Source organism: Corvus hawaiiensis, chromosome 17 (assembly GCF_020740725.1).
Source record: "Corvus hawaiiensis isolate bCorHaw1 chromosome 17, bCorHaw1.pri.cur, whole genome shotgun sequence".
NCBI classification, from domain to species: Eukaryota; Metazoa; Chordata; class Aves; order Passeriformes; family Corvidae; genus Corvus; species Corvus hawaiiensis.
This window is the reverse complement of record NC_063229.1, coordinates 1,287,496-1,312,421: the sequence shown is the minus strand read 5'-3', so window position 1 is coordinate 1,312,421 and position 24,926 is coordinate 1,287,496. Positions and strand designations below refer to the sequence as shown.

The following is a 24,926-nucleotide window of genomic DNA, read 5'->3' as shown; positions in this document are numbered from 1 at the left end:
GTTCTAAGTCCAAGCACTAATTGCTGGCATTTTGAAAACCTTTGGGATTCTCACTTCTCTCGGAGGAAAGGAACTGGGACTTCATGGAGAGAAGTGGAGATGAAAGCTGATATATTTCACATAAACTAGTCACTTTTTTTATAGAAGGAGAGATGCAATCACTACAGTTTACTATGAGAAATGAAAGTAAATTCCAGAAATCTTACTTTATGGAGGAAAAGAAAAAATTTGAGCCAATATTTTCATAATGAAATCCTGTTAAAAAATCAAGTTGGAGCTAGTTTTTCTAATTGGTGAGGAACATCACTATTTTTTGTTCCCATTAAGTTTTTTTTAATGTGTGTGTGTTTGGGGATGAAAATATGTTAAACTTTTGATCTTTCTAAGTTTTTCAAATGCAGGCAGATTTCCAGAGATTTGTGCTGCTCAATTAACTGCATGAACAGGGTATCTGGGCAAAGATGCTTACCTGCAGGCTAAGCAGGTCTTCAGGCTTGGCTGAAATGGATGCTGTGTCTTAACAGACCAACTACTCCTTGCTCTTGCTGCTGGGATGTCTATGACCAGGATTTTCTTCTGCTGCTATTGAAGGAATGAACTGATCCTGGAGAACCCCATACCGTGTGTTTGGGTAGCCATGACGTGAAAAGAAGGTTGTGTGGGCCCTTCAAGGACATCCATATGCAGTAATCTATAAGTAATTACTGGCTGAGGTTTAAACTGGTGTTTTCAGGTTAAAAAAGGGTTTTTTAAAATCTGAATCTGTTAAGGAGCTGTCCATCTTCTTTTCATAAGGTTTCTGTCTGTAGTTGTCAAACCTGCTTTCTTGTTATCCCCTGAGTTGGTGAGGAAGGGAGTACAGCCAGTTAGGACAGTTCCTGCTCAGCCACTCCAAACAGCTGGCCTGGTCGTGCTCTGTTGTGTCTTGGTGGTTATGTGCATCAGTGAGTGCCCTGTGATCTCCTGATGGAGGCAAGAGGATATAGTGGGAAAGGATCCCATGTAGTTTGTAACATCTCCAGTGGTTCAGCAGAACATCTGGGCTGTATTTCAAGGGAAATCCTATGCCATTTCTAAATTTACAACAATCAGATGAGACAGCCTTCTGGGTATTTGGGTACTGGAAGTCAAATCTTTGAAACAGTGGAGTACTTTCATAATTTCATTGCTGTTGATCTGGAGAAGAGATTCAGGTAGCAGATAAGAGGTGATTGGGTTTGAGGACTTGGTCCCTTCACCTCCTGGCTCCATTGTGTGGTTTAACAGTTGCCATCTCAAACTCTTCCTTTTTGATGTCTTTTTATCATGGAATAAATATGTGTGGGCTTGTTCTGCATGCAGTTTAAGATCTGCAGTAATGGTTTCCTCCCAGAAATGGACCACTGCTGACAGGGGATGCTAAAGCTTATGGGGAGCTGTTTCTTTGAGGTTAACTTTACTCCTGATTCTTTGAGCTCTAGTGGGGAGGAAAGGTGCCTCCTGTTAGTACAGAAATCTCTGTTGCAGTAGAGAAAAACAGAGGCAAAAATGTTGGCAAAGGAGCCCAGACTAGATGTCCTGATCTTGTTGTCGGAATAGTGGGTGTCAAACAAATTTTTGCTGTTGTCTGTAGAACCTCAAATGCACAGATATGAGTCTGTGTGAGATGAAAGCTGGTCTGGTGGAATGGTATGTGGAGATCAAGAAAAAACCTGATAGCTGTGACTTGCAATTTTATGGGAAATGTATTTATTAAAGGCAGCGGTTTCTTTGTGAATCTTACTTGGGGCTGAAGGCGACAGAGTGGAAAATGGATGGCTCCTGCCAGTAGTTTGAACAGTTGACCAGACCACTTCAAACAAGTTTTTTTGAAAATACTGGTGTTAAACAAAACGATGACAATGACCTTAGTTGAAAGCTGCACTATGATTATTTTTGCCTAAAGCTTTGCTAATTTTGTCCTGCTCACTGGAGCACCTGAGTGCCATGCACTGGCGTATTAAGTGACATTGTTAACATTTGTCCAGAGTAGATTGCAGACTGGGATGTCCAAGGGATTAAATGTTATACAATAAAAGCTCTTCTTTTTGAGTTAAATATATACACCCTGAAAGTATGAGGAAGCCATGAGGTACTCGGGTACTAGAAAGCCAAAGCAACTATTTCCTTATTTTCCAGACTCAGAAGGAGCTTCTCTGTGAAATATTCCTGTTTAAAGCACTTGGTAGAGCCCTCAACCTGTCCAGTCTCTGTAATATTTTGATGCTTGAAGGCTCATCTTCTGATTCAGTTTTGAGAATTATAGCTGTTCCTCAAACAGAAGCTGTCTGCAGTTTAATGTGTAATAAAATTTAGTTATCCTCTGGTTGTGGGATGATGTTACGGTGTTTTGGAAGCCAGCACGGCAAAGCACGTGGGCTTTGTGGCTCCCGTGGGCGAGCAGGGGGAGCTTTGGCAGCGCTTTCATCGCGTGGGGCGGCGACTCTTCGGCGTGGGGCGGTGGCTGCGACGCTGGCGGGACGGAGGTCCCTGTCCCTGTGCGGGGCTGTGAGCGGCGGTCCCAGGGAGGGGATAACAGGCCCGGCCCTTTGTAGAAACCTGGGGCAGCAGCGCGCACCGAGGCAGAGGGAAGGGCTCCTGCGCGGGGAGCGGGAGCAGCGGGGAGAGCCCGGTAGAAATAGGTGAACTCAACAGCCGAGGGACGGCGGCGGGGCGAGGCGGACCGCAGTCGGCGCCCGGCTGCGCGGAGGCACCGCGTTCCTCCGCGCCCGCCTGGCCCGGGGCGGGAGGGGCCGCGGAGCGCCGGTAGCCGCGGCCCCGCCCCGCCCGCGCGTGCCTCCGCTCCGCCACACCGGGGGCGCGCGGGGTGCGGGCCGGGCCCTCTGACGCTGTGCTCTGCCCGCAGATGGCCGCGTGCGTGTCCCGGGTGGAGCTGTCCGTGTCCTGCCGGAGCCTCCTCGACAGGGACCTGGGCTCCAGGTCGGACCCCCTCTGCGTCCTGCTGCAGGACGCGGGCGGTGGCCGGTGGGCTGAGGTAAGAGCGGCCGGCGGCCGCGCGCTGCCCGTGGGTGTAAACAGGCCGAGTCTCCCCCTTTCCATCCCGTAGGTTTTCCTGGCAGGTGCATGACATACTTAATTCAGATTTACAATTGGTGGTCAGTCACACTGCCCACACTGAAACCTTCTGTGGTTTCATTAATTGCTGACTTGTTTGCTCAGAGTTGCAGCAGGAGGTTCATTTGCCTGTTACGGTATGACTTGCTCTAGAGCACACACTCCAGAATACAGTGTTTCAGCAATCTTTTCCCCCTAATTTTCAGAATTTTCCCATATGATAGTGTGTATTTTTCAATGCCATTTCTTTTCTTGGGGAGCCATTGATCAGCCTGGTTTGTCACTGAGCACAAGGCATGGTCCAGGGTGTGTAGCCTTGCTGGTGCCTGTGTCCACCTGGTGCAGGTAAAAAGCTGCGTAGGAGAGTATGGGCTTCGTATTCATTATCAACAGCTTTACTCCTGTGTTTGTGCAGCTAGATCGCACGGAAAAGATCAAGAACTGCCAAGACCCTGAATTCTGCAAGAAACTGGTTGTGGACTACTACTTTGAGAAAGTGCAGAAGCTGAAATTCAGCGTGTATGATATTGATAACAAGTCCTTTGATTTAAATGACGATGACTACCTGGGAGGGGTTGAGTGCACACTGGGACAGGTGCGTGTAGACGTGTTAAGTGATGTACAAAATAAGAAGCGAGAGTTGGTTTTATTATAAAAAATGAAATGAAAATCTGCTTTGTCAAAGGCTTCAACATCTCAAATTTGAAAACACTGTTAAACATGTTCGTTTGTGTTACCGTTGAATGTAGTTAGAAAAATCATTATGTTGATCACAAAGCAAAGGTTAGAAATACATGTGGTATTTAATTAATTGCTTAACTTAGGAGGCACTTGTAGCACTAAAGGCAGTCTGGGAGTAAGGAAGCATGGTGCTTGGAGGGCTCTCATGGAGTTTCCTTTGCACAAAGTTGACCATCAGGTGGTAAATCAGGGGAAATAAGGCTACTCGAGATTCTATGTTCCTTTCCTGAGAAGGGGTTTGTATAGCTAGGCAAGAGAAGAAAAGTGGGATTCATATTATTAAAGAAAGATTCAATAAATTAAATAGTATTTTCTGGTTTTAGCAGCTTTTTGGCTGCTTGTGATGACAATGCCTCTTGTTTCTAAGAGGTAGCAAAAATAGGAAGCTAAAGTTAAGTTTGGAGACGTGTTTGTGGGCACTGTTTCCTGGATAGTGAAAGAAGATAATTTTCAGACTGTTCAGGAGCACAAACTGATGGCTGTCACTGTTGGAAACACATTTAAATCTTTTTAGAACTTTTACAAGAGTTTGAAAACTTTGCACATGAAGAGTAATTCTTTGCTCTTTGTCTAACTTGATATTTTTATTATCTGCCTTTTACCCTTAGGTTGTGTCCAGCTCAGTTTTCACCCGACCGCTGGAATTGAAGCAGGGAAAGCCAGCAGGAAAGGGCACTATTACGGTAAATGAGGTTTTTGTGTGAAAAAACTCTCTCAATATCTTGTCTGGGATAAAGTGGCTTTTCTGGTTGTCTGTCAGTATATCTTCAAATGCTACATGTATACAGGAGAGAGATATTTAAAAGAAACTACAGTTTCTTTTATGGACAAAGTGTAAGCAAAACTGTGATTTCTTGTTTACTTCCCCCCCTCCATTTTCCATGGCATAGATTTCAGCCGAGGAGATTAAAGATACCAGGGTTGTGTACTTGGAAATTGAAGCCCAAAACTTGGACAAAAAGGTATTTATTTTTTAAAAAATTATATTCCATGCTTCTCTAGAAGTTATGTTTTGTACCTTTTGGCCAGGAATCTCTGTGTTTGCAGACATTCAGCTAAGCCAGTAATCCATGTGTAAGCAAAGGCTCACTGTGTTTTGTGTTATTTACAATGGAGTAAACTGGAGATACAATTGCATGTTGAAGACCACAATGTCAAACCAGAAACTCAACTGCCAGGTTTAGGTTTTGAGGTATTATTTTGGCTTTGGAACATTCTGTATATTAATACAGATCAGTTACGTAATTGTCTCCAGTGAGTACTGTAGCTGTGAACTGATATTTCTGTATTTTTGTTAAAGAAGAAAAGGTGGAAATTTAGGTGTACTGCTCAATGTTATTTTAAGCCAAAGGCCAATACGGGGATTTAGTGACCTAACTTTCAGTTAGTAAAATGACGTGATTTATAGGGACAAAAATGATCTGAGGAGATCTTGGAATTGGAGCTGATAAATTCTGATGACTTACAGAGTGCAGCAGTTTTAAAAAGGAAAATAAAAGTGAGGAAAGAAAACAAATGTATAGTTCGTTTGTTCTTTGTTTGAAGTATTGTATACCAATTAGCTAATTCTTTACTCATTTTGGTAGAATATAGAGGAGGCTGATTACTTCTGGTGGGTTTTTGTTTGCAGGATTTCTTAGGTAAATCGGATCCATTTCTGGAGTTTTACAAGCAGAGCGATGCTGGAACATGGCAGCTTGTGTACAGATCAGAGGTAGTATTTCCACACAATGTTTTCCTTGAGTTGATCAGACAGCTTACTTTTACCAAAAGTGGGAGTCCCACTCTTGGTTATGCTTTGCACCAGTTTTGCAGAGAAAGTTGTATCCTATAAAAAGGTATTCTGCTCACTATGGCTACAGCAAATTGTTTATTTGCTGCCTGGTGACTGGATGGAGCTACCTGAGTGAGGAGTCTGACCATGGACAGCATGCGAGAAGAGGGCCTCTCTTCCTTTTCAATGGTGTTGAGCTTGGCTGTAAAATTTAACTTTACCCAGAGCATCAAGCTTTTATTTCTTACGGAGCTGTTGCTTGGCCATTGATAGGCCAAGGGTTGAACTGGTTGAGGCTGCTCTTAGCTTGCAGTGAAGAGCCCTCATGTCATGATTCCTAGTGAGTTGAATGATGTATTCCTCATGTGACATTATGCTGTAATTTTTTTAAGGTGATCAAGAACAACTTAAATCCATGCTGGAGGAAGTTCAGTGTTCCCTTGCAAACTTTCTGTGGTGGAGATTTTAATAAACCTATCAAGGTAGAGTCTTCAGGAATTCTCTTTGTTGTTCCAAGTCATCCATTCTCTGTTGATGCTGTGAGTTATCAGGTTGTCGAGTCATATTTAAATTATTAGATTGCCTTTCTAGAATTGTAGTGTGGCAGGTAAGTGATTATATGTCTGTTTTAAAACATTATGAGTTGTCAAATTGAGAACTCGGGAAATGCAGAAGTGACACAATTTCCAATTATTAGTCATAAGAAGAATTATAACTGGGCTTTTTTTCACTATTCTGGCCAGGGTTTCAAGTTGAGCTTTGGTGGTGGTGTCTTGTTTGGTTGTTTTGGGTTTTTTTTCATTGTGGCTTTCTAGCACTGTTTCTAAGTTAACTGAGAAGCTTGCAGGTGTTGGACAAACTTGAGTACCTTGGGATACTGACACAAGAGAGGACTTTGAGCATCTATCAGATTTTTCCATTCATGAGACTGGAAGCTTTTCCCCACTCTTTTTCTTTTTCAATTGGAAATTTAGTTTTGAGTCAGAACTGCATTTCTTTGTGGTCTTTTATATGATAACTAATTCTCTGTGGTCCTGGCTTGTGGAGGTTTAGCAGAACAATTACATCTTTTAATATATTTCTACAAAATAAAATCTGATAGCAACTTAATCTGTTAATTTTTCTTCTAAGCAATGCATTGATAATTTAAAGGCATTTAAATCCATAGATGGTTCTGTGTGAATATAATTTCTCTCTACTTATCTAACACCTAAATGCTTTACATTTGCAGAATTTTACTGCTTCATCCTCTCTCTGAAGAAATCTCATGCTGAAAGCTTGATGTGGAAGATTTAGCAAAAAGCATGCATGCTAATGTTGTTCTTTGTGCAGTATGGCAGGTCCTAAGAATTACTCATCTTGGCCACATCTTTTGTCTCTCTTAAGTATCGTCATTCTCATCTCTCAGGCAACAAATGGGGGAAAAATTTCCTGAGAGAAAGGAAAAAAAAGGAAAAATCCTAACCTCCAACAGGTGTGCTGGGCTTGTTGATAGGTGGCAGTGTTCTAAGTGGTGTTTGTGAGCTCTTATAGGTGGGGAATCAACAGTCTTGGGTCAGAAAGAAGTCATCCTGGTTCAAAAGTGTGCAGCAGGCATGTAGAGGAGGTGGCTAAGAGGTGCATATTGTCATTTGTTAGAACTGACATGACATGGCATGGCTTACACATGCTGTTTGTGGGGCTGTATTTGCTATACCCCAGAAATATTTGTGTTGTTGTTTGGGTTTTTTTTTTGTTTTCTAGAAGCTTTCTGTGCTTTGGAATACACTTTAGAATGACCTGCTTCTTCAAAAGATAACTTTTTGCTGTTAGTTCATTTAAGCCAAAATTCTTGATGTGTGTGCAAATAATCTATGAAATTTCCCAATGCAGCTGTGAAATAGGATTAAACTGTTCTTGTCCTTAACAGGCTGGGGAAGTTAGTCAGGGGAGTCTAGACTGACAGGCAGGAGTTTCACTAACAACACTAAAGTATATGATATGCTATTGCACTACTGTTTTATTTTTAATTTGGAATTTATTCCTGTACTAGTTTGAAAACAAACCAGTGGGAGGCACCAAGTCGGAATAACAATCTAATAGGGAAATTAAAAAAAAAAAAAGGCAGAAACCACTGGTTCAAAGTGACAGAGTCAGGATACAACCTGATGCCCTGTTAGTCAGGGGAGCGGTAGCAGTCCCATAAGATGGTGGCTGCAGTCCTCCTGAAGTGGTGGATGTGGTTCTGTTGAAGCGGTGATCCTGTAGAAGGGGCTGCTCTTCCTCAGAAGGTCCAGTTGTGGCTATGTAGTTCCTGTGCTCTGGGAATCCAGTAGATTCACAGAAAGGGTGTCTGGTGTTTGGGATCTCAGATTATATCCAGGATGGAATGCTTGGTTCCTCCCTCTGGGTGGAGCATCTCACAATGGGGTAATGAGTCATGAGGCAAAGTGTTGATGGGCTCGTTAACAGAAGATAGTCCGGAGGGAGTTATCTCTGAGTCAGGCAGCAGGACAATGATGGGCCATTAACAGAAGATGGTCCGGAGGGAGGAGGCAAGGAAACACTGCCCCACCTGGTTTCAACAGCTCATGAGGATGGTAATAGAATACACTGCAACCCAGGACAATTCCTTGAAACCTCTTGTTTGAGGCTTCCAAAAATTTACCTAGGAGCAATTATGCATGAAATACTGGTAGTCAGGGAAGGGAGAACTTGAACTTCAGCACAGCGAAAACAGACATTTTGGTGTATCCCTAAACAACAACTTTGCCAGCTGTGTATGAGGATTACATGCTGAATATATGTGTGAACATAAATCTTTTGATCAAATACTACCTAGTATTATGGTAATTCTTTCTTCATTGTGATGCAGAGTGATGTTCTTGTTCTGTGTTAAGAACAGCTCGTATTTGTAACACAGCCTAATCTTTGTGACAGTTTTGTGAAAAATAAGTGAAAGCAGTGGCTCAGCCCCATAGTTATTTAAATGGCAATAGCAAATGTATCGAATAGAAGTAGCAAAATAGAAGTTCGTGGGTGTTGGTATTCACAGGTTTCATGGCATATACACAAAGGCAAAATAATTTTCTGTTACAGTGCGGGGACTACTGTAACACGCATATCAAACAAGGAGGCTCATGGAAAAGAAATACATATGGACCAATTCTTGATAGATGTTTCAGCGATGTTTATTTTCCCAGCTGCATGGCCGGGGCTCTGCCGAGGAACTGAGGCAGTCACCGGACCAAGGGTCCTTGCCTGCGCAGGGAACACAAACCAACCAATGGGAACAAGGCTGAGCAGGGGCAGGGAAACCCCGTGTCTGTCCCCTCAGGGCCCCTCTCCCAGGGCTACATGGCGGGGGGGAGGAACCCCGACATTTCACCTGTTTATTTTTAACAAAAGAGATTTAAAGCTTAACATTGAAAACAACTGGATAAACATAACAAGAACAGTTTTAAAACAAAACAAGCCACCCTCCTGAGTCTTTAAATGTCCAAACAGATTCTCTGGAACATCTTAAGACTGACAGAAGGGAGACAGAACTCTCTGAGCATGCTTTGCGGGGAAACTGAGGCAGGAGAGGGTTTAATTTTTTCCCTTCCCCTTTTCATCCCCCCCTCAGCATCGGAGAGGAGTTGTAGGGAAAGGGAATTGTATAGGGAAGCCATGGGGTGAAAAACGGATTGGGAATACACTGGGGGTAATAGGATATAGGGTAAAAGGGAAAGGTGGGATTAGGAAAGGGAGACTGTAGGGGTTGCTTATAATGTAGATATTGTCTAACATGACTACGATTTTTAGCACATATGCTGCCTTTTACAGAAACACCATCAGGCCCAGTGACCTGCGATGCTTGTAACCCTTTTCTACCTTGTACAGTTTTGAATTCCACCACCTCTCCATCTCCCAAGCTTGGGATGCATTTTTCAGGGTTATTCTTTTTAATAGCAGTTTCATGCACGAATTATGTCTTGCTGGTTGTCACATCTTGTTATAAAACCATAATTTTGTTTAACATTATACCATTTTACTATTCCTAAAACTTTAGCTACGGTGATCTTTTCTTTTTTCTGAGTGGCTGCTGTTTTCTGTCTTGCTGCATTTTTGCTTTCTCTTTTGTTTTCGCTTGCTCCCGTGTTGGAATTGTCGGGGCTGCTCTTGCCTGCGCGCTCTTCCTGGGGTCGCATTCGGGGCCGCGCGGGCCGGGTTGGGCCGCACTGCTCAGCTCTCTGCCGTCTGCTGCTTCTGCTCTCAGCTGCACTGCCGCCCCTCTCGGTCGGGCGTTCATGGGGCTCGCTCCACCACGCGCTGCGCGGGGCCATGTGGGCACCGCCGGGTCCCGCCGCTCCCGCCGCGCCTCTCTCTGCTGCCGACACTGCGGCTCGCTTGGCTCCGCCCGCGCGCGGGAACTGCCTCGCTGCTGCTTGGAGAGCGCTCAGTGCATGTGGCCTGGGTCGCACGGTCCCTGCGCCAGGCTTCCCTTCGCCAAGACACAGCTGACATTGTTCAACAGTCTCAGTAATTAAATAATATTCACAAAAATATTCTTCCATCGGCATATATTTTGACTCAAAAATTAACTGGGTTCAAACGGTGTTCCAAAAGTCTTTGGTAAGAATTAAATCCCAAGAAACATAGAAAAAGTTCTTAAACAACCATGCCAGGAAGTGTTTCAGTTCCTTTTGAGCTTGAATTAAGCTAAAATTTACAAATCGTTGTTCAAGAATCTTTTCAAGTTTAAGATAAATGTCCATATGTGGCTCTGAGAGCCAAGAGTCTTCCCATGGTTCCTCCATAGTTTAGATATGGAATAGCAAAACAAAACCAAGAAGAGGAATCCAAAGTTTCTAGGGTTTACTCACACAAATCAGTTGCTTAGGGATCGGGGATCGTTCTGCTTGCAATTCTCTACCATTTGTTACAGCGGGGATTCTGTAACATGATGTATCAAACCAGGAGTCCCGTGGGAAAGAAATATATATGGACGGATTCTTGATAGCTGTTTCAGAGATGTTTATTTCTCCAGCCGCATGGCCGGGCTCTGCCGAGGAACTGTTCAATCACGGGACCAAGGGTCCTTCTGCCCGCGCAGGGGAACACAAACCAACCAAAGGGGAACGAGGCTGACCAGGGGCAGAGAAACCCCGTGTCTGTGCCCTCAGGGCCCCTCTCCCAGGGCTACATGGTGGGGGAAGGGACCCTGACAATTTTCTGTGAATTTTGAAAGTTCTTCTTGTAGATGAAAGGGGCCTTTTCCTTGCTGACTGTACTCCACGGCTCGTTGTGAGTACTGGACAGTTCATTTGCAAAGAAATAATCAGTAAATAACTATACAGTGTCCTGCAATATTGGAAGGGGGTTTTTTTGCAGCAACACTGCTCTTTGGGCTGCCTGCAGTGAATCTTGGCCAGTCTTAGAAAAAACCCTTGTAAAAAGAGGTTTGTTTTAAGCCATTCCGTGTTGTGAACTAATAACAAAACTGGTTCTTGGCATGGCTATGAGGGGAGCAGGAGCAGGACGGAGGGGAGAGGAGGTGTGTGGAGGTGGCAGCTGCTGAATTCCCTGCAGGTCTCCAGGTGTACTGGCACAAAGGACACCCTTCACTGGGAGTCTGCACCGTGGCTTCTGCACAAGAGCCTCCTTCCTTGGCCTCCCAGGCATGATCCAGTTGCTTTTGGGTGATGTGCAAACATCAGAAATGTTGGGAGAAGCCAAGTGAAGTTCAGGCAGGAGGGGTGGGAGTTGCTTCATGGTAGAGTGTCTAGAGGAGAAGAGATGAAGTGGGGTGGGAAAGGATGGAGGAGGAGAAGGGGGAACAGTCTCTGTGGTATCTTTTGCCCTTAAGACACTGAAGGATGCCATGGTGTTGCTGTTGTGTGCAGGGACGGTGACAAACAACATAGATTGTCAGAGAAGATATGGTAAAAGCCGACCTTTTAATGCCAAACCCCCATCTTTTTATAGCATCGATCGCAAAAGAGAAATTACATGATTGGCCCACTGGTCAACCACCTACCAGTGATAGGCTAAGAGGTATAACCACCCATTTCAAAATATTATTCTTAGTGAACCAAAACATTCCACTTTGTTCTCACAACAGCCCTGCACCTGCAAATGTTTACCAGCTAGCAAACCATCAGACAGATAGCTTGCGTGAGAATGGAGACTTTCACATGAGACAGTAAAAAGTGGAGAATTTTTCTCTGCTAGCCTTCTCAGCATCTACGCCATGGTGCTTCCCATTTAGGTGACTACATTAGGTCATAATTCACTTGGCTGTTTGTATGGGTTTTCCATTGATACCAGTGGAAGATCCCATGTAGATCTTGAGTAGTCCTTAAAGAACCCAGTGTCAAATTCAGATACCTAGCCATTGCATTTGACACCCTTATTGGGGTGTTACCCATGGGTTCATCTTGACCCATTGTCCTTAGGAGAAAGCTGTCACTGTGGTTTATACTGGAGTAGCATCAATTTCTTGATTACTAAAGGCAGATCTCAGAAAGAGAGTCCCTGAATCTGTGTGGCATGTGAGCTTCAGAGGAGGAGAAGGCAGCTGCTTACACTTGTTCCTTAGTTGACTGCTTCTGGAATTACTTGTGTTCTGCAGTCATATGGACTGAATGTGTTAGAAATGCTCCTCACTGGTGATTTTGTGGAGAGCTATGACACCATGTTGCTGTAAGCCATAGTTACTAGTATATTTTCATTTGTAAATGCATTGTTCTTTTGCATTACCTAGTTCTAAAGCCTTCATGCTGATATAAAAATGACTGTTTATTAATAAAGTATTTATAATTTGGTTGGTATAAGATGCAGAAAGAGACAGACTTACTGTTGCATGGAAATTGCAATTTTCCTGTAAATTGATGCTATTGTTGGACAGAAAAAAGAGCATATCTTAGATAACAAAGTTTTAATTGCTTGTTCCCCTTACCCCAGTTGCATATCTTGTCCTGAATGATCTCACATTTACACATCTGGGCTGTGAAATGTTGGGGGCTTTTAATGTTTCTTTAAAATTTTTATTTATTTATTTAATCTCTTATATTTAAACCACGGAAAGATTTTATTTTTCACCATGCATATTTAAGTGGGTGAGGAAGTGAATATGTTCCTCTCTTGAGATTCTCTCTGGCTGTGTGTCTTTGCTCCTGGGTTTCAGTTAGTGATGTGGCCAAAATCCCCAGTCCTGATGGCATGGGGGAGTGCACCAGCATAGAGCAGAGCTGTCAGACAGAAGGTGGGGCAGTGAGCCATGGCTGGTCTCCCTAAGACAGGAAGCCTGCCCATTGCCTGCTCCCTCCTCCTTTCAGGTGCAGTGTGCAGATCATGACAGCGACGGCTCACATGACTTGATAGGCACTTTGGAAACGACCCTGGCGAAGATGCAGACAGCTGGTGCCGGCTCTCTGGTGAGCTTCCTCAGCCTGCTAACTTAGTCCAGAATTCAGGCTTTCAAACCCCCTTTTTAATATTGACCTCAGATATACACTTTTAGTTGTTGCCTCCAAGCATGCATATTTTTGTCTATGTTGTTGTATTACTAAGCCAACATTTGGAAAGAATAAAAACTGGTGTGGGAATTATATTTCTTTGTTTTCTTTGGGTTCTGTTACCATTCTTATTTCTAAAAACATCCTTGAGCCTTTTTTCTGCTGGCCCTGTTGTCTTCTGAGCTACTTTTCCCAGCAGTTCAGCTTGCTTTGGCCTCTGCTGAGTCAAGTGAAAATAAAAGTGCTTGTTGGTGCTGTAACAGCTGAGTCCAGAAGCACAGCTTGTCTCAGATAATGTTTGTGCTGGAGCTGGTCACCCTCCTGAGCACTCTGGTCACCTTGCCAGCTAACAGAGAGCAGCAGTCCTTCCAAGGGGCACTTGTCTTGGTCATCTGGTCTAGAGTAAGTTGAGTTACATGCTGGTGGTGCTGGTTTTGGTTTGTTGTCTGCAGTGAAAACCTGACATCTCATTCTTTTGGAGATGTCCCACCTGAATTGAGTCAGATGTATTTGCACACAGGATGTAGCCCAGGACTACTCCAGTTGCCATCCACGTTGATGGGTCATAATCCAAAAGTGAGTGGAAGGTTCCTGCCTTTTTTCGAGCCCTTGTGAATTCAGAACCTTGTGAATGCGAGTGAATCCAAACAGGCAGATACTGCCACTGGGAACCTGTGGCCTAGGCTTTTTGGCCTCCCCACCCTGAGATTTTTGCCTTCTCTGCCCAGTGCTGGTGTCAAAAGCACCCCATTTAGCTTGTCAGATAGCAGCCAAAGTAGTTGCAGACCTTCTAAAATTACATTTCTTAATTCTGCTGGGTATTTTGGTAACTCTGAAATTGTGGGATGTGTGACACCGCTTGTTTCAATAATTTGCTCTCCTGTAAAGGCAGATATTTTGGAACTTGCTTCTTCTGTGCTTGCTTTCTGTAGGTGGAATATGAATGCATTCATCCTGAGAAAAAACAAAAGAAAAAGCACTACAAAAACTCTGGCATTATTAGGATAAAATCCTGCAAGGTAGGAAGATTTTTGTTGGGTTTTTTTTTTTACTTCTTTTATTTTCTGATCGTAGTGAAATGAGTAGGTGTAACACTGTCTGTCTGTTCCTCTAGATTGAGACAGAATATTCATTTCTGGACTATGTGATGGGAGGTTGCCAGATTAACTTTACGGTGAGTTGTTCCCCACTGCTTGTATTGGTAAATGACAGGACAAAAGCAGTGAGGTTGTGTTTAGTTTTTATTGGCAGCATGAGTGACTGCAAATGCAGTGTGAATTTGCAGTGATGAAATCTGCAAAACCCAAATAATACTATATTTTTACTTTTTGCGATCAAGTAGCACTTTAATGGAGCTAGGGCTTCTCAAACTTCTTTTGAGAAGTTGGTTCAGTCTGTCAGTGGGAAGGATTGCTACGACTTGGAAATACCTGTACCCAGGTGGGAAAAGGGGTGCAGGCATGTGTGCCTGTCGCTGTGTAGGGCTGCTGTGTGCCTGGGAGGAAAGGAACTGTATGGGCCTGAGCTAACCCCCTGTTTCTGGATATAGTTAGTTCTTCTCATTTGTTTGTGCTGACATATCAGTGACTTGCTGCCATCATGTTGCCTGATCAGGTGGGTGTAGACTTCACTGCCTCCAATGGCGATCCCAAATCACCAGATTCTCTTCACTACATCAGCCCAGATGGGATAAATGAGTACCTGAGTGCCATCTGGAGTGTGGGAAGTGTAGTCCAGGATTATGACACGTATGTAATGATCTTGATTGATCCAGTCACCATGTCACAAATGTGTCCCAACTTGTTCTAGCCCTGCACTGTTTTAATGATTGAGGGGCTGCCTTTCCTTGGGAGATCCCTTTAGGAGGTGCTACTGTTTCCTCTTGCTTCTGTCAGTGCTAGGGAGGGCAATGGCAGCTCTTCATAATTTGGCATATTTGCTTGGCTTGTCCCTTCTGACTCCCTTGGTGCTTCAGCTGAGCACTGATCCCTTGTTACAGATGACACATTGCAAACATGAATGTCCTATTTGATTCAGTGGGAATGGGAACATGTTTGTCTGCTTTGTCCTGTAGCCAGGCTGGGGTTGGTCTGGCTTTTCTCCTGCTACTTTGAAATGTCCTGAGAGTCCTGTGGGGTGCTGCACTGAAAGAAATTACCTAGCTCTCAAGCCCAAGCCCGAAAACATTGGATACCTGGTGCCAGGCCATGGGCAGCTAAATGATGTACCAATTCCTTATGGCAGGAATTCTGCCTTGGTCTCCAATTACTTTTGGTGAATAAAACAGAAGAGTGAGTTATTATAGAATTGCTCTTATTTTTTGTTGCTGCCCTTTCTTTCCAGGGACAAGCTGTTTCCTGCATTTGGGTTTGGTGCTCAGGTTCCTCCTAGCTGGCAGGTAGGACCTTCACAATGCTGGGCCCTTGCTCTGTTGTGTCTGCATTCCCTAACTGTTTGTAATGTCCCATTTCCCAAGGTATCTCATGAGTTTGCTTTGAACTTCAACCCCAGCAACCCTTATTGCCAAGGTGAGGACACTTCCTTATTAATAATGTCACTGGGAGGGGGAGATGTTTGAAGTGCTGTGTTTATTTCATAACTGGTGAAAATCAAATGCAGCACCAAGACATGGGGCAAACATAGATTTACTCTCACCTTGATGCTGACAAAAGCAGATGTGTGTTGATGCAGATTTCTGTGCAAGCGCCATAAGCTCCAGTGAAGGGGTCTAGATTTAATTGATTGTCAGTCTGTGCTAAAATTTTTGTTGCTTCAACTTGGTTACTTCGGCTGGATTACAGGTGGCAGTGGATTCAGCTCAGCCCTGTGCCTGTGCTTAATAAGATTCCAGTGCCACCATCTGCTGAGGCTGTTAGAGACCAAGGTTACTTCACCAGCAATGGGATATGTGTGGATATGTTTGACTGTTCTCTTAAAATTTGTCTTAAAAGCTTGCTTTTTTTCATAGCCATCTTCTTCAGTGGAGGTGCTTTCAGGTTATATTGGCTTTGCATGGCAAGGTTTTGGTAGTGGGGACTACAGGGGTGGCTTCTCTGACAAGCTGCTAGAGGCTTCCCCCATGTCGAATGGAGCTGATGCCAGCTGGCTCCAAGGCAGACTTATCACTGGCAAAGGCCAAGTCCATCAGCGATGGTGGGATAATAGATTTAAGAAGGGGGAAAAAAACCCTGTGTGCCAGCAATCAGAGGGAAGGAGTATGTGAGAGAAGCAATACTGGAAACCCCAAGGCTGGTAAAGAAGAAGGAGGAGGAAGTGTTTCAGGCACTCAAGCAGAGATTCTCCTGCAGCCTGTGGTGAAGGCCAGGATGAGACAGCTGTGCCCCTGCAGCCCATGGAGGTCCATGGGGGAGCAAATACCCACCACCAGCCCATGGTTGCCCCACCCTGGAGCAGTCTGTTCCTCAGAGAGTGCATTTTGTGGGAGGGACCTACATGGGCAATTCATGAAGATCTGCAGCTTGTGGGAGGCACTCCCATGGGAGAAGTTTATTGAGGATTGTCTCCTGTGGGATTGACCCCATGCTGGGGCAGGGGACGAGTGAGGAGAGACTTTCCTCTGAGTGAGGAAGGAGCAGCAGAGATGACATGAACTGACCACAGCCCCCATTTGCTGTGCCACTGAGGGGAGAGGAGAGAGAGAATTTGGGAGTGAAGTTGAGCCTGAGAAGAGGGGAGGTGAGGGGAAAATGTTTTTAAGACTTAGTTTTCCTTTTCTTCGTCCTATTCTGATTTGATTGGCAACAAATTCAACTGATTGCCCTATGTCAATTTGGCAAAAATGTTTTGCCAATGACAGTGGATGCTGAGCAATCTCCCTGTCTTTACCTTGACCCATGAGCCTTGTTGTATTTTCTCTCCTCTGTCCAGCTGAAGAGTGGGGTGATAAATGGCTTTGGTGGGCACCTCATATCCAGCCAGGATCACCCCACCACACTGCTGTATTTAAGGGCTGCTCCCAATGCTAGATTATGACCTTTAAGGACTAAGATCTCTCTCATCATGCTGTCACACAGAATTGTTCTTGAATGAGCATTTGTCACTTAGTTTTTCTCTTTGGTCTTAGGCCAACAAAAAGTGGAATTAGAGATTCAGTGCTAAAATCCAAGCATTTCTTCTCAGTTCAGCATTGTCTGCCTCACTGGGATCTGGGTCTGTGGTCTTTTAGGGTCTTTGTACAGCAGTTTTGAGTGGTACCATGCTAAAACTTGATGGTGGACAATGTAAACAGCAGTGGCAAATGAAGCTACATCGATACAAGCTAGGAATAGGCCAATTTAGATGGATCCACAGAAGAATATGTACCATTTAAAATAGGAGTTCAAAAATTTTTTTTGTTTAGTTAACCTGAGAAAAGCTTTTTGCATGAAAAAAACCCTTAGATATTGCTATTTCTGTTACAGAAATTGTTGAATCTTCAATCAGAGATTGTTTTCTAAATTCTGCACAAAGAAAATGAAAAGTCAGTGTTCCCGAGAGCTTCTGACCTTGTCTAATTAGAACATAACCAATTAAACAAGATAAATTGACAAGGTAGAAAGGACAAAGTAAGCAGTCTTCATCATATCTTTGCTAGATTATTTTTCCTGCAACTTTATAGAATCATAGAATGGTTTGGATTGGAAAGGACATTAAAGATCATCTAGTTTCAACCCCCTGTCATGGGCAGGGAGACCTTTCACTAGGCCAGGTTGCTCAGAGTTCCATCCAGTCTGGCCTTGAACACTTCCAAGGAAGGGGCAGCCACAACTACTCTGGTCAAACCCATTCCAGTGCCTCACCACTCTCAGAGCAAAGAATTTCCTCCTAATATTGAAATTTCCTCCTAATAATTGAAACCTACTCTCAGTTTGAATCGATTCCTCTTTGTCCTGTCACTACATGTTCTTGTAAAAAGTCCCTCTCCATTTTTCTTGTAAGCCCCCTTTAGGAACTGGAAGGCTGCAGTTATGTCACCCCTAAGCCTCCTCTTTTCCAGGCTGAACAAACCCGATTCTCTTAGCCTTTCCTCATAAGAGAGGTGCTCCATCCCCCTGATCAACTTGGTGGCCTCCTCTGGACTGGCTCCAACAGGTCCATGTCTGTCTGGTGCTGAGGACTCCAGAGCTGGATGCAGCACTGCAGGTGGGGCCTCACCTGAGGGGAGTAGAGGGGCAGAATCCCCTCCCTTGACCTGCTGTCCACACTTCTTTTGATGCAGCCAGGACATGGTTGGTTTCTGGGTGCCAGCGCACACGGCCGGGTGTGTGCAGCCTCTCATCCACCAGCACCCCCAAAATCCTTCTCAGCAGGGCTGCTCTCGATCTGTTCCTGCCCCAGTGGGGATCGATACTGGGACTGATACCCAACCCAGGTGCCACACCAGCATCTGGCCTTGTTAAACCTCCTGAGGTTGCCGTGGGCCACTTCTCAAGCTTGTCCAGGTCCCTGTGGATGGCCCTGTCCTTCAGGTGTGTCATCTGCAAACCTGCTGAGGGTACACTTGTTCTCGTCATGTATTAATGAAGATATTAAATAACACTGGTCCCAATATGGACCCCAGAGGGACCCCACTTGTCACTGATGTCCATTGGGACTCTGAGCCATCGAGCACTACCCTCTGGATGTGACTGTCCAACCGCTTTCTTATCCATCTATCGTGGTTTGGCACTGGCCCAACACCAGGCACCCACAAGAGCTGCTCGCTCACCCTTCTCTGCCGCAGCTGGGCAGAGGAGGGAAAAGGAAAAAAAAAATTACCCAAGGCTTCATGAGCAAGATAAGGACCGGGAGAATAAAACACTTCAAGGGTGAAACAGGTTCAACTTAAGTTGCAAAGTGAATTTATTACTAACAGAGTCAGAGGAGGATAATGAGAAGTAAAATAAGCCCTCAGAACACCTTCCACCCCCCAGCCCCTCCCTCCTTCCCACTAACAGTGCAGGGAGACAGGGCATGGGGGTTTGGTCAGTCCATCACTGAGATTTCCTTCCGCTGGTCCAGGAGAGGAGTCCTTCCCCTGTGCGGCCGGGGGCTCCCTCCCACGGGAGACAGTTCTCCGTGACCTTCCCCGGCGTGGGTCCACTCTCACGAGCAGCAGTCCTCCCAAAACTGCTACACTGTCAGTCCCTCCCATGGGCACACAGTCCTCCCAAAACTGCTGCACTGTGGGTCTCTCTTTCCACGGGCTGCAGTCCTCCAAGGCCAGGCTGCTCCAGCCTGGAAGCAGGGCCCTCTCTCTCCACCGGGACTCCCACTGGATCACAGCCTCCTCCAGGGATCCACCCGTTCTGGCACGGGCACCTCCCCCAGGGGCTGCGGGTGGATCTCTGCACCCCCCGTGGATCTCCAGGGGCTGCAGGGGCACGGCTGCTTCACCGTGGTCTTCACCATGGCCTGCAGAGGAATCTCGGCCCCAGTGCCTGGAGCACCTCCTCCCCCTCCTTCTTCCCTGCCCTTGGTGTCTCCCTGTTGTTTCTCTCACATGTGCTCACTTCCTCCTCTTCTCTAGCTGCAATTAAAACTGTGCATGCCCCACTTTGTTTTGATTTCTTCTGAAATCTGTTATCACAGAGGTGTTACATCATCCCTAATTGGCCCAGCCTTGGCCAGCAGCATGTCCATCTTCAGAGCCACCAGCCATTGGCTCTGCTGGACATGGTGGGAAGCTTCCAGCAGCTTCCTTACAGGAGCCATCTTTGTGGCCCCCCTGCTACCTAATGCCAGCCTGTGCCAAACCAATACACCATCTAACAGTCCACTCATCCAATCCATCTCTCTCTGATTTAGAGAGAAGGATGTTGTGGGGGTCTGTTTCAAAGGCTTTACAGAAGTCCAGATAAAGGACATCTGTCTCCCCCCCTTGTGTACGGAGCTGTGCCATTGTACAAGGCCACTGGCTTGGTCAGGGAGGACTTGCCCTTGATGAAGCCATGCTGGCTGTCCTGAATCACCTCCATGTCCTTAGCAAAGCTTCCAGGAGGGTCTGTCCCATGGTCTTCCCAGGCACAGGGGTGAGGCTGACAGGCCGGTAGTTCCCAGGGTCCTCCTTTCTACCCTTTTAAAAGACAGGGACGGTGTTTCCCCTTTCCGAGTCACCTGGGACTTCACCTGACTGCCATGAGTTTTCAAATATCATGGAGAGTGGCTTGGCAACTCCGTCAGCCAATTTCCTCAGGGGTCTGGGATGCGTCTCATTGGCTCCCATACACTTAAGTACATTCAGGTACCTCAAGTGATCACACACCTGATCTTTACTGATAGTGAGAGGGCCTTTGCTCCCCCAGTCCTCATTCTGCTGTTCATCCACTCAAGATGTGGAAAGAGAGTTTGCCATTGGAGACTGAGGCAAAAAAGCTGTTGGGTACCTCAGCCTCCTCATCCGCTGTTACCAGTTTTCCAGCATTGTTGATCAGGGGCTAACACCTTTGACTTTTCTGGTTAATGGGCCTGTAAAATCCCTTCCTTTTACTCTTTGCCTACCTTGCCAGGTTCAGTTCCAGCTCCACCTTGGCCATCCCTACACAACGAACTTGATCTCTATACCCTTCCTGGGTGACCTGCCTTAGCTTCAACCATCTATGCATTTGCTTCTTTCCCTTTAGTTTGACTAGCAGTTCCCTACTCAGCTATGCTGGTCTTTTGCCTTCCTTGGCTGATTTCTTGCTCCTGGGATTGCTAGCTCTTGTGTTCTATGGAAGGCTTCCTTAAAAATCTGCCAAGCTCTGTTCTTCTCCCTTGTCCCCAAGGGCAGTCTCCTAGGGGATCCCACTGACTATCTCCCTGAAGAGCTGGAAGTCTGCTTTCCTAACCATCAGTGGCCTAACTTTACTCTTACCTGGCCCATATTCCTCAGGACTGCCAATTCCACCAATGCATGATCACTGCAGTCCAGGCTGCCTCTGATCTTGATGTTCCCAATTAGCTGCCTTGCATTGGTGACCAACAGATCCAGTAATGCATCCTCTCTGGCAGGGCTGTTGATTACCTGGGTCAAGAAGTTATCCTTCATGCATTCCAGGAGTCTCCTCCTCCTGTAGGATTGCCTACAGCTCACTGTGCTACTTTCCCAGCAGATGTCAGGACAGTTGAAGTCCCCCAGCAGGACAAGAGCCTGCAAGCACAGTGCCTCCTGTAGCTGGAGCAGAAAGGCTTCATCAACAGGTTCCCCTTGATCAGGCAGCCTGTATTAGACCCCAAAACCATGAAGTTCCTTTTGTTGCCTTGGACACTGATTTTTACCCACATGGCTGTTCTTCAGAGACAGATATTCACACTCAATCCTATTCTTGGCATAGAGGGCAGCCCCTCCACCTCTCCTTGCTTGCCTGTTCCTTCCTCACAGCCTGTAGCCATCAATAGCTGTACTCAAGTCATGGGATTCCCATGGGTGTCCCACCAAGTTTCAATAATGGCACAAGGTTGTAGCTTTCTAGCATCATGGTGGCTTTCAGGTCCTCCTGTTTGTTGCCTGTGCTCTGTGCATTGGTGTGAAGCACCTCAGCTGGGCTGTTGGCTGTGTTGCCTTCCTAGAGGAACACTCATAATTCCTTTGAGATAATTTTATGCTGTTTCCCTTTTGGCTTTTATTACCATAGGACTCGTTGTTTTGTCTCCATAAGTGTGCAAGTGTGTTCCAGTGAGACTCACACACTTCAAAGTCAGCAGGGTATAGATGAACTTCAGCTGGGCTCTTGATTTCACCCCCAATGCTGGCATGCCAGCCCTAGGCTCATGTCTGCCAAGCCTGGTCTTATCCCCTTCCCTATTCAAACCTAGTTTAAAGCCTTCTCCATCAGCCAACTCAAAAGCTAGAATCCTGAGCTTTGTGATGTTAAAGGCACAAAGACTGATGTGAAGAATGAAGAATGGGGAAGAAATGTGCAAATCCGATCTCTGCAGCTGTCCACTGTTTTCGTCATCTGTTTTCCCATATTTCCTGTTATGCTGCTGCTTATTTGCCCTTCAGGAGTTCGGAGCTGTGTGAGTTGTCCTTTGGCTATGCTGTTTAGTAATGCTTATAAAATAATGACTGGAGGAATTGTGGGCTCTTGTGGCAGCTTTCCTTCCTTGTGTTACAGGGATCCAAGGAATAGTGGATGCCTACCGCCAGATTCTGCCTCGGATCCAACTCTACGGGCCAACCAACTTCTCTCCTATTATAAACCACGTGGCAAGGTTTGCAGGACACTCACTGCAACAAGGAACTGCTGCAGTGAGTGCAAGGCCTTTACTGTGGATCTGCTTTGGGTTGATGTTTCTGTTTTCCATGTTTATGATTGAATAGAATGGAATAGTAAATTGACATCATCTTCCTTCCTTAGAATCCCAAGTTTGGTCGTCTGTTGTCAGCCTACAGAGAGCATGTCAGTGCTCTCTTGGTACATACTGATAGGAACCTATACTGGGTAGACACTCACATTAGTTTCATTGCTCAAGTGACATTTATTTCTCTCCCAGTTTGGCATCGTCCTTACATTGCATTTTACAGGGGTGCTGTGTTGGCTGGTTGACCAGTTGGACTGTGGCAACAGTTTCCTCACTGTAATCTCTCTTGCCAAGCTCTGTCACCTCTAGGGCATGCACATAGAATAGAGTGTTGTGCCAAACAATTTTGCTCTCAAGAATGTTGAGAAAAAGCGTCCAAGAAACTACCAGAGGGCTTGGCTTTCTGTCCCACCATAATGGCATGGCATCTGAGAACTGTTCAGTCAGTGTGCTGATTGCAGAGCATCTGTGCTCCTCTATGGTCGTGGGCTTATTTGTGTGCTGCTGTGGCTGTGGTTGCTGTTAAAAATCAACTTCATTTCTTTAAACTTCATTCATTTTGCTTAAGGATGAAGGACTTGGATGTCCTGATAGATTTTAGCTGATTTCATTTTGACAGGCCAATCAGAAACATATACTGTGTTATTTGTTTTATCACCTAGCTGTGTCAGTATTTTTGGTGCTACTTATGTTTGTGTGTATATCTTATATTTGTGTGTATATCAAATATTTCCCACGCTGTGAGGCACTTGGACTAGGGAGATCCATTTCTTACATTTCTGAGGGTATTTTTTAACCTTCCCAGCACTTTGGGGAAATCTTCCTAATTCTCATAATGTGTTAAATATCTCTACTTTTTCTTTCAGATTTAAAGCTAACTATTTAAATAAGGAATCTGTCAGCAGTTGGGTACAGCAATAGTAACTCTTGTGTTGACTGTGCTTTGGAACTGGAAATTCAGTTTTCTCTTATTTTTGTTGTGTTTGCCTCATTTTAAGTCTGTAAGTAGTTGCTATAAAACAGCAGCTGCTCATTTCAGAATCAGGTACTAAACTTTAGTTTCTGGAAAATGATATAAATTGTAAACACTTTACCATGCCAAGGCATTGCTTTGAGGTACTCCTTTCTTTCTGGAAAAGCTCCTGTATCCTTCCCTTCGTGTTATCTCTAGAATGTCTCATGTTGTCACTGCTGTGTTTTGAGATTTCTAATACTTCTAATGTTTCTAATTTAAACTATTGATAACAAAAAAACCCAAGGCTTTTTGAGTTACACTGCAGGGATATTAAATATCTCTAGCCTTTCTGAATATCAGTCAGCAAAACAGTGCCCATCAGTGAATTTTGTATGCAGCTGTGTTGACTTAGTAGTACTTTTCATCTCTAGTACTTTTTGCCAATTGATGTAACTGTTCTTTATAAACTGAATTTAATCCTTTATCTTTTTTCTAGTACAGAGAAAATTGGAAGTGCACAATGAAAATCATTAGGCATAGGAAAAAATGCTCATGAACATAAGTTTCTTTAGTGTTCTGGTTTTGTCTCATCCACAACAACATCTGATTTCTTTCTTAGCATAAAGGAGTGCTCTATCTGCCTTCAGTTATGTGAGCTCTGGTGTTGAAATACCTAACTAGATGCTTTCTTATGTTTTTCAGCAATACTTTATCTTGCTGATCATCACAGATGGAGAGATCACTGATCTAGACCAAACTAGGCAGGCAATTGTTAATGCCTCTAAGCTGCCCATGTCCATCATCATTGTTGGTGTTGGTGAAGCCGATTTTAAAGCAATGGAGTTCCTTGATGGAGACAACGGTGTTCTGAAATCTGTGACAGGAGAGCCAGCTGCACGGGACATTGTCCAGTTTGTGCCTTTCCGACAGTTCAAAAATGTAGGTTGTTTTTAAGTTCAGAAGAGTCCCAGTGCCAGGATGTATGCATCCTAAAAATGACCTTGGTCTTGACAAGGCAGCAAGCTGCATGCTCAGAGGGTATGCCCGTGCCGCTTGTTCCCAGTGAGAGTTGAGATGTTGGCTTCTGTGTTCAAAGCTGTGTGTCTTGCTGTCTTGCAGTTCTTGAGAGCCCTCATTGTATAATTGATTTCACATACTATCTCTTGGCTATTGCAGGGTTAAAGGGGATGTTCTCTGTCCTGGGATGCGAACGTTTAGGCTGGAACTGAGATCATATTGTCAAGTCTCTGATGTTGAGGCCCATGAGTGATTGAAGTTGAGATCATTCTTCCTTGCTGTTGAAAGCAGTCCAGTCACTCCCCAGCTCCCCCTGAATTCCACTGTTGGCATTGGCATTCATGCACTTTGCATGGTCAATTGGGTTGAGTGATTCAAATGAAAACCCAAAATAAGAGACATTGCTAGTGGCTGGGGCAGTTTTGCACTCAGACTGTGTAAGTCTGAAGTTGAGGTGAGAATAAGTGGTTTTCATCAGCAGTGCTCACCGAGACTGACTGGAAGTGCTCCTAAAGCCGTAGCAAGGAATTCTTAAAACAGAATGATCATGACAGGTGTTACAAATTCTCTAAAAGAGCTTTTCACTAGGCTAACAAATCTG

General features: G+C 44.9%; 1 protein-coding gene across 6 annotated transcripts in view; it reads left to right on the top strand.

Moving 5' to 3' along the window:
• The window catches only part of CPNE1 (copine 1), a 50,647-nt gene that overhangs the window by 24,536 nt on the left and 1,185 nt on the right, over positions 1 to 24,926 (top strand). For 4 of the 6 annotated variants that reach the window (XM_048322095.1, XM_048322094.1, XM_048322093.1 and 1 more), the window contains 14 exons: positions 2,885 to 3,013; positions 3,509 to 3,688; positions 4,443 to 4,517; positions 4,725 to 4,796; positions 5,465 to 5,548; positions 6,001 to 6,090; positions 12,910 to 13,008; positions 14,022 to 14,108; positions 14,204 to 14,263; positions 14,704 to 14,837; positions 15,433 to 15,487; positions 15,566 to 15,617; positions 22,167 to 22,300; positions 24,011 to 24,247. In XM_048322095.1, the coding sequence (XP_048178052.1) occupies positions 2,885 to 3,013; positions 3,509 to 3,688; positions 4,443 to 4,517; positions 4,725 to 4,796; positions 5,465 to 5,548; positions 6,001 to 6,090; positions 12,910 to 13,008; positions 14,022 to 14,108; positions 14,204 to 14,263; positions 14,704 to 14,837; positions 15,433 to 15,487; positions 15,566 to 15,617; positions 22,167 to 22,300; positions 24,011 to 24,247 (1,488 nt within the window). Of the gene's footprint in view, positions 1 to 2,884; positions 3,014 to 3,508; positions 3,689 to 4,442; positions 4,518 to 4,724; positions 4,797 to 5,464; positions 5,549 to 6,000; positions 6,091 to 12,909; positions 13,009 to 14,021; positions 14,109 to 14,203; positions 14,264 to 14,703; positions 14,838 to 15,432; positions 15,488 to 15,565; positions 15,618 to 22,166; positions 22,301 to 24,010; positions 24,248 to 24,926 lie in introns of those variants that run through there. The other 2 variants (XM_048322099.1, XM_048322097.1) reach the window with 2 other exon arrangements.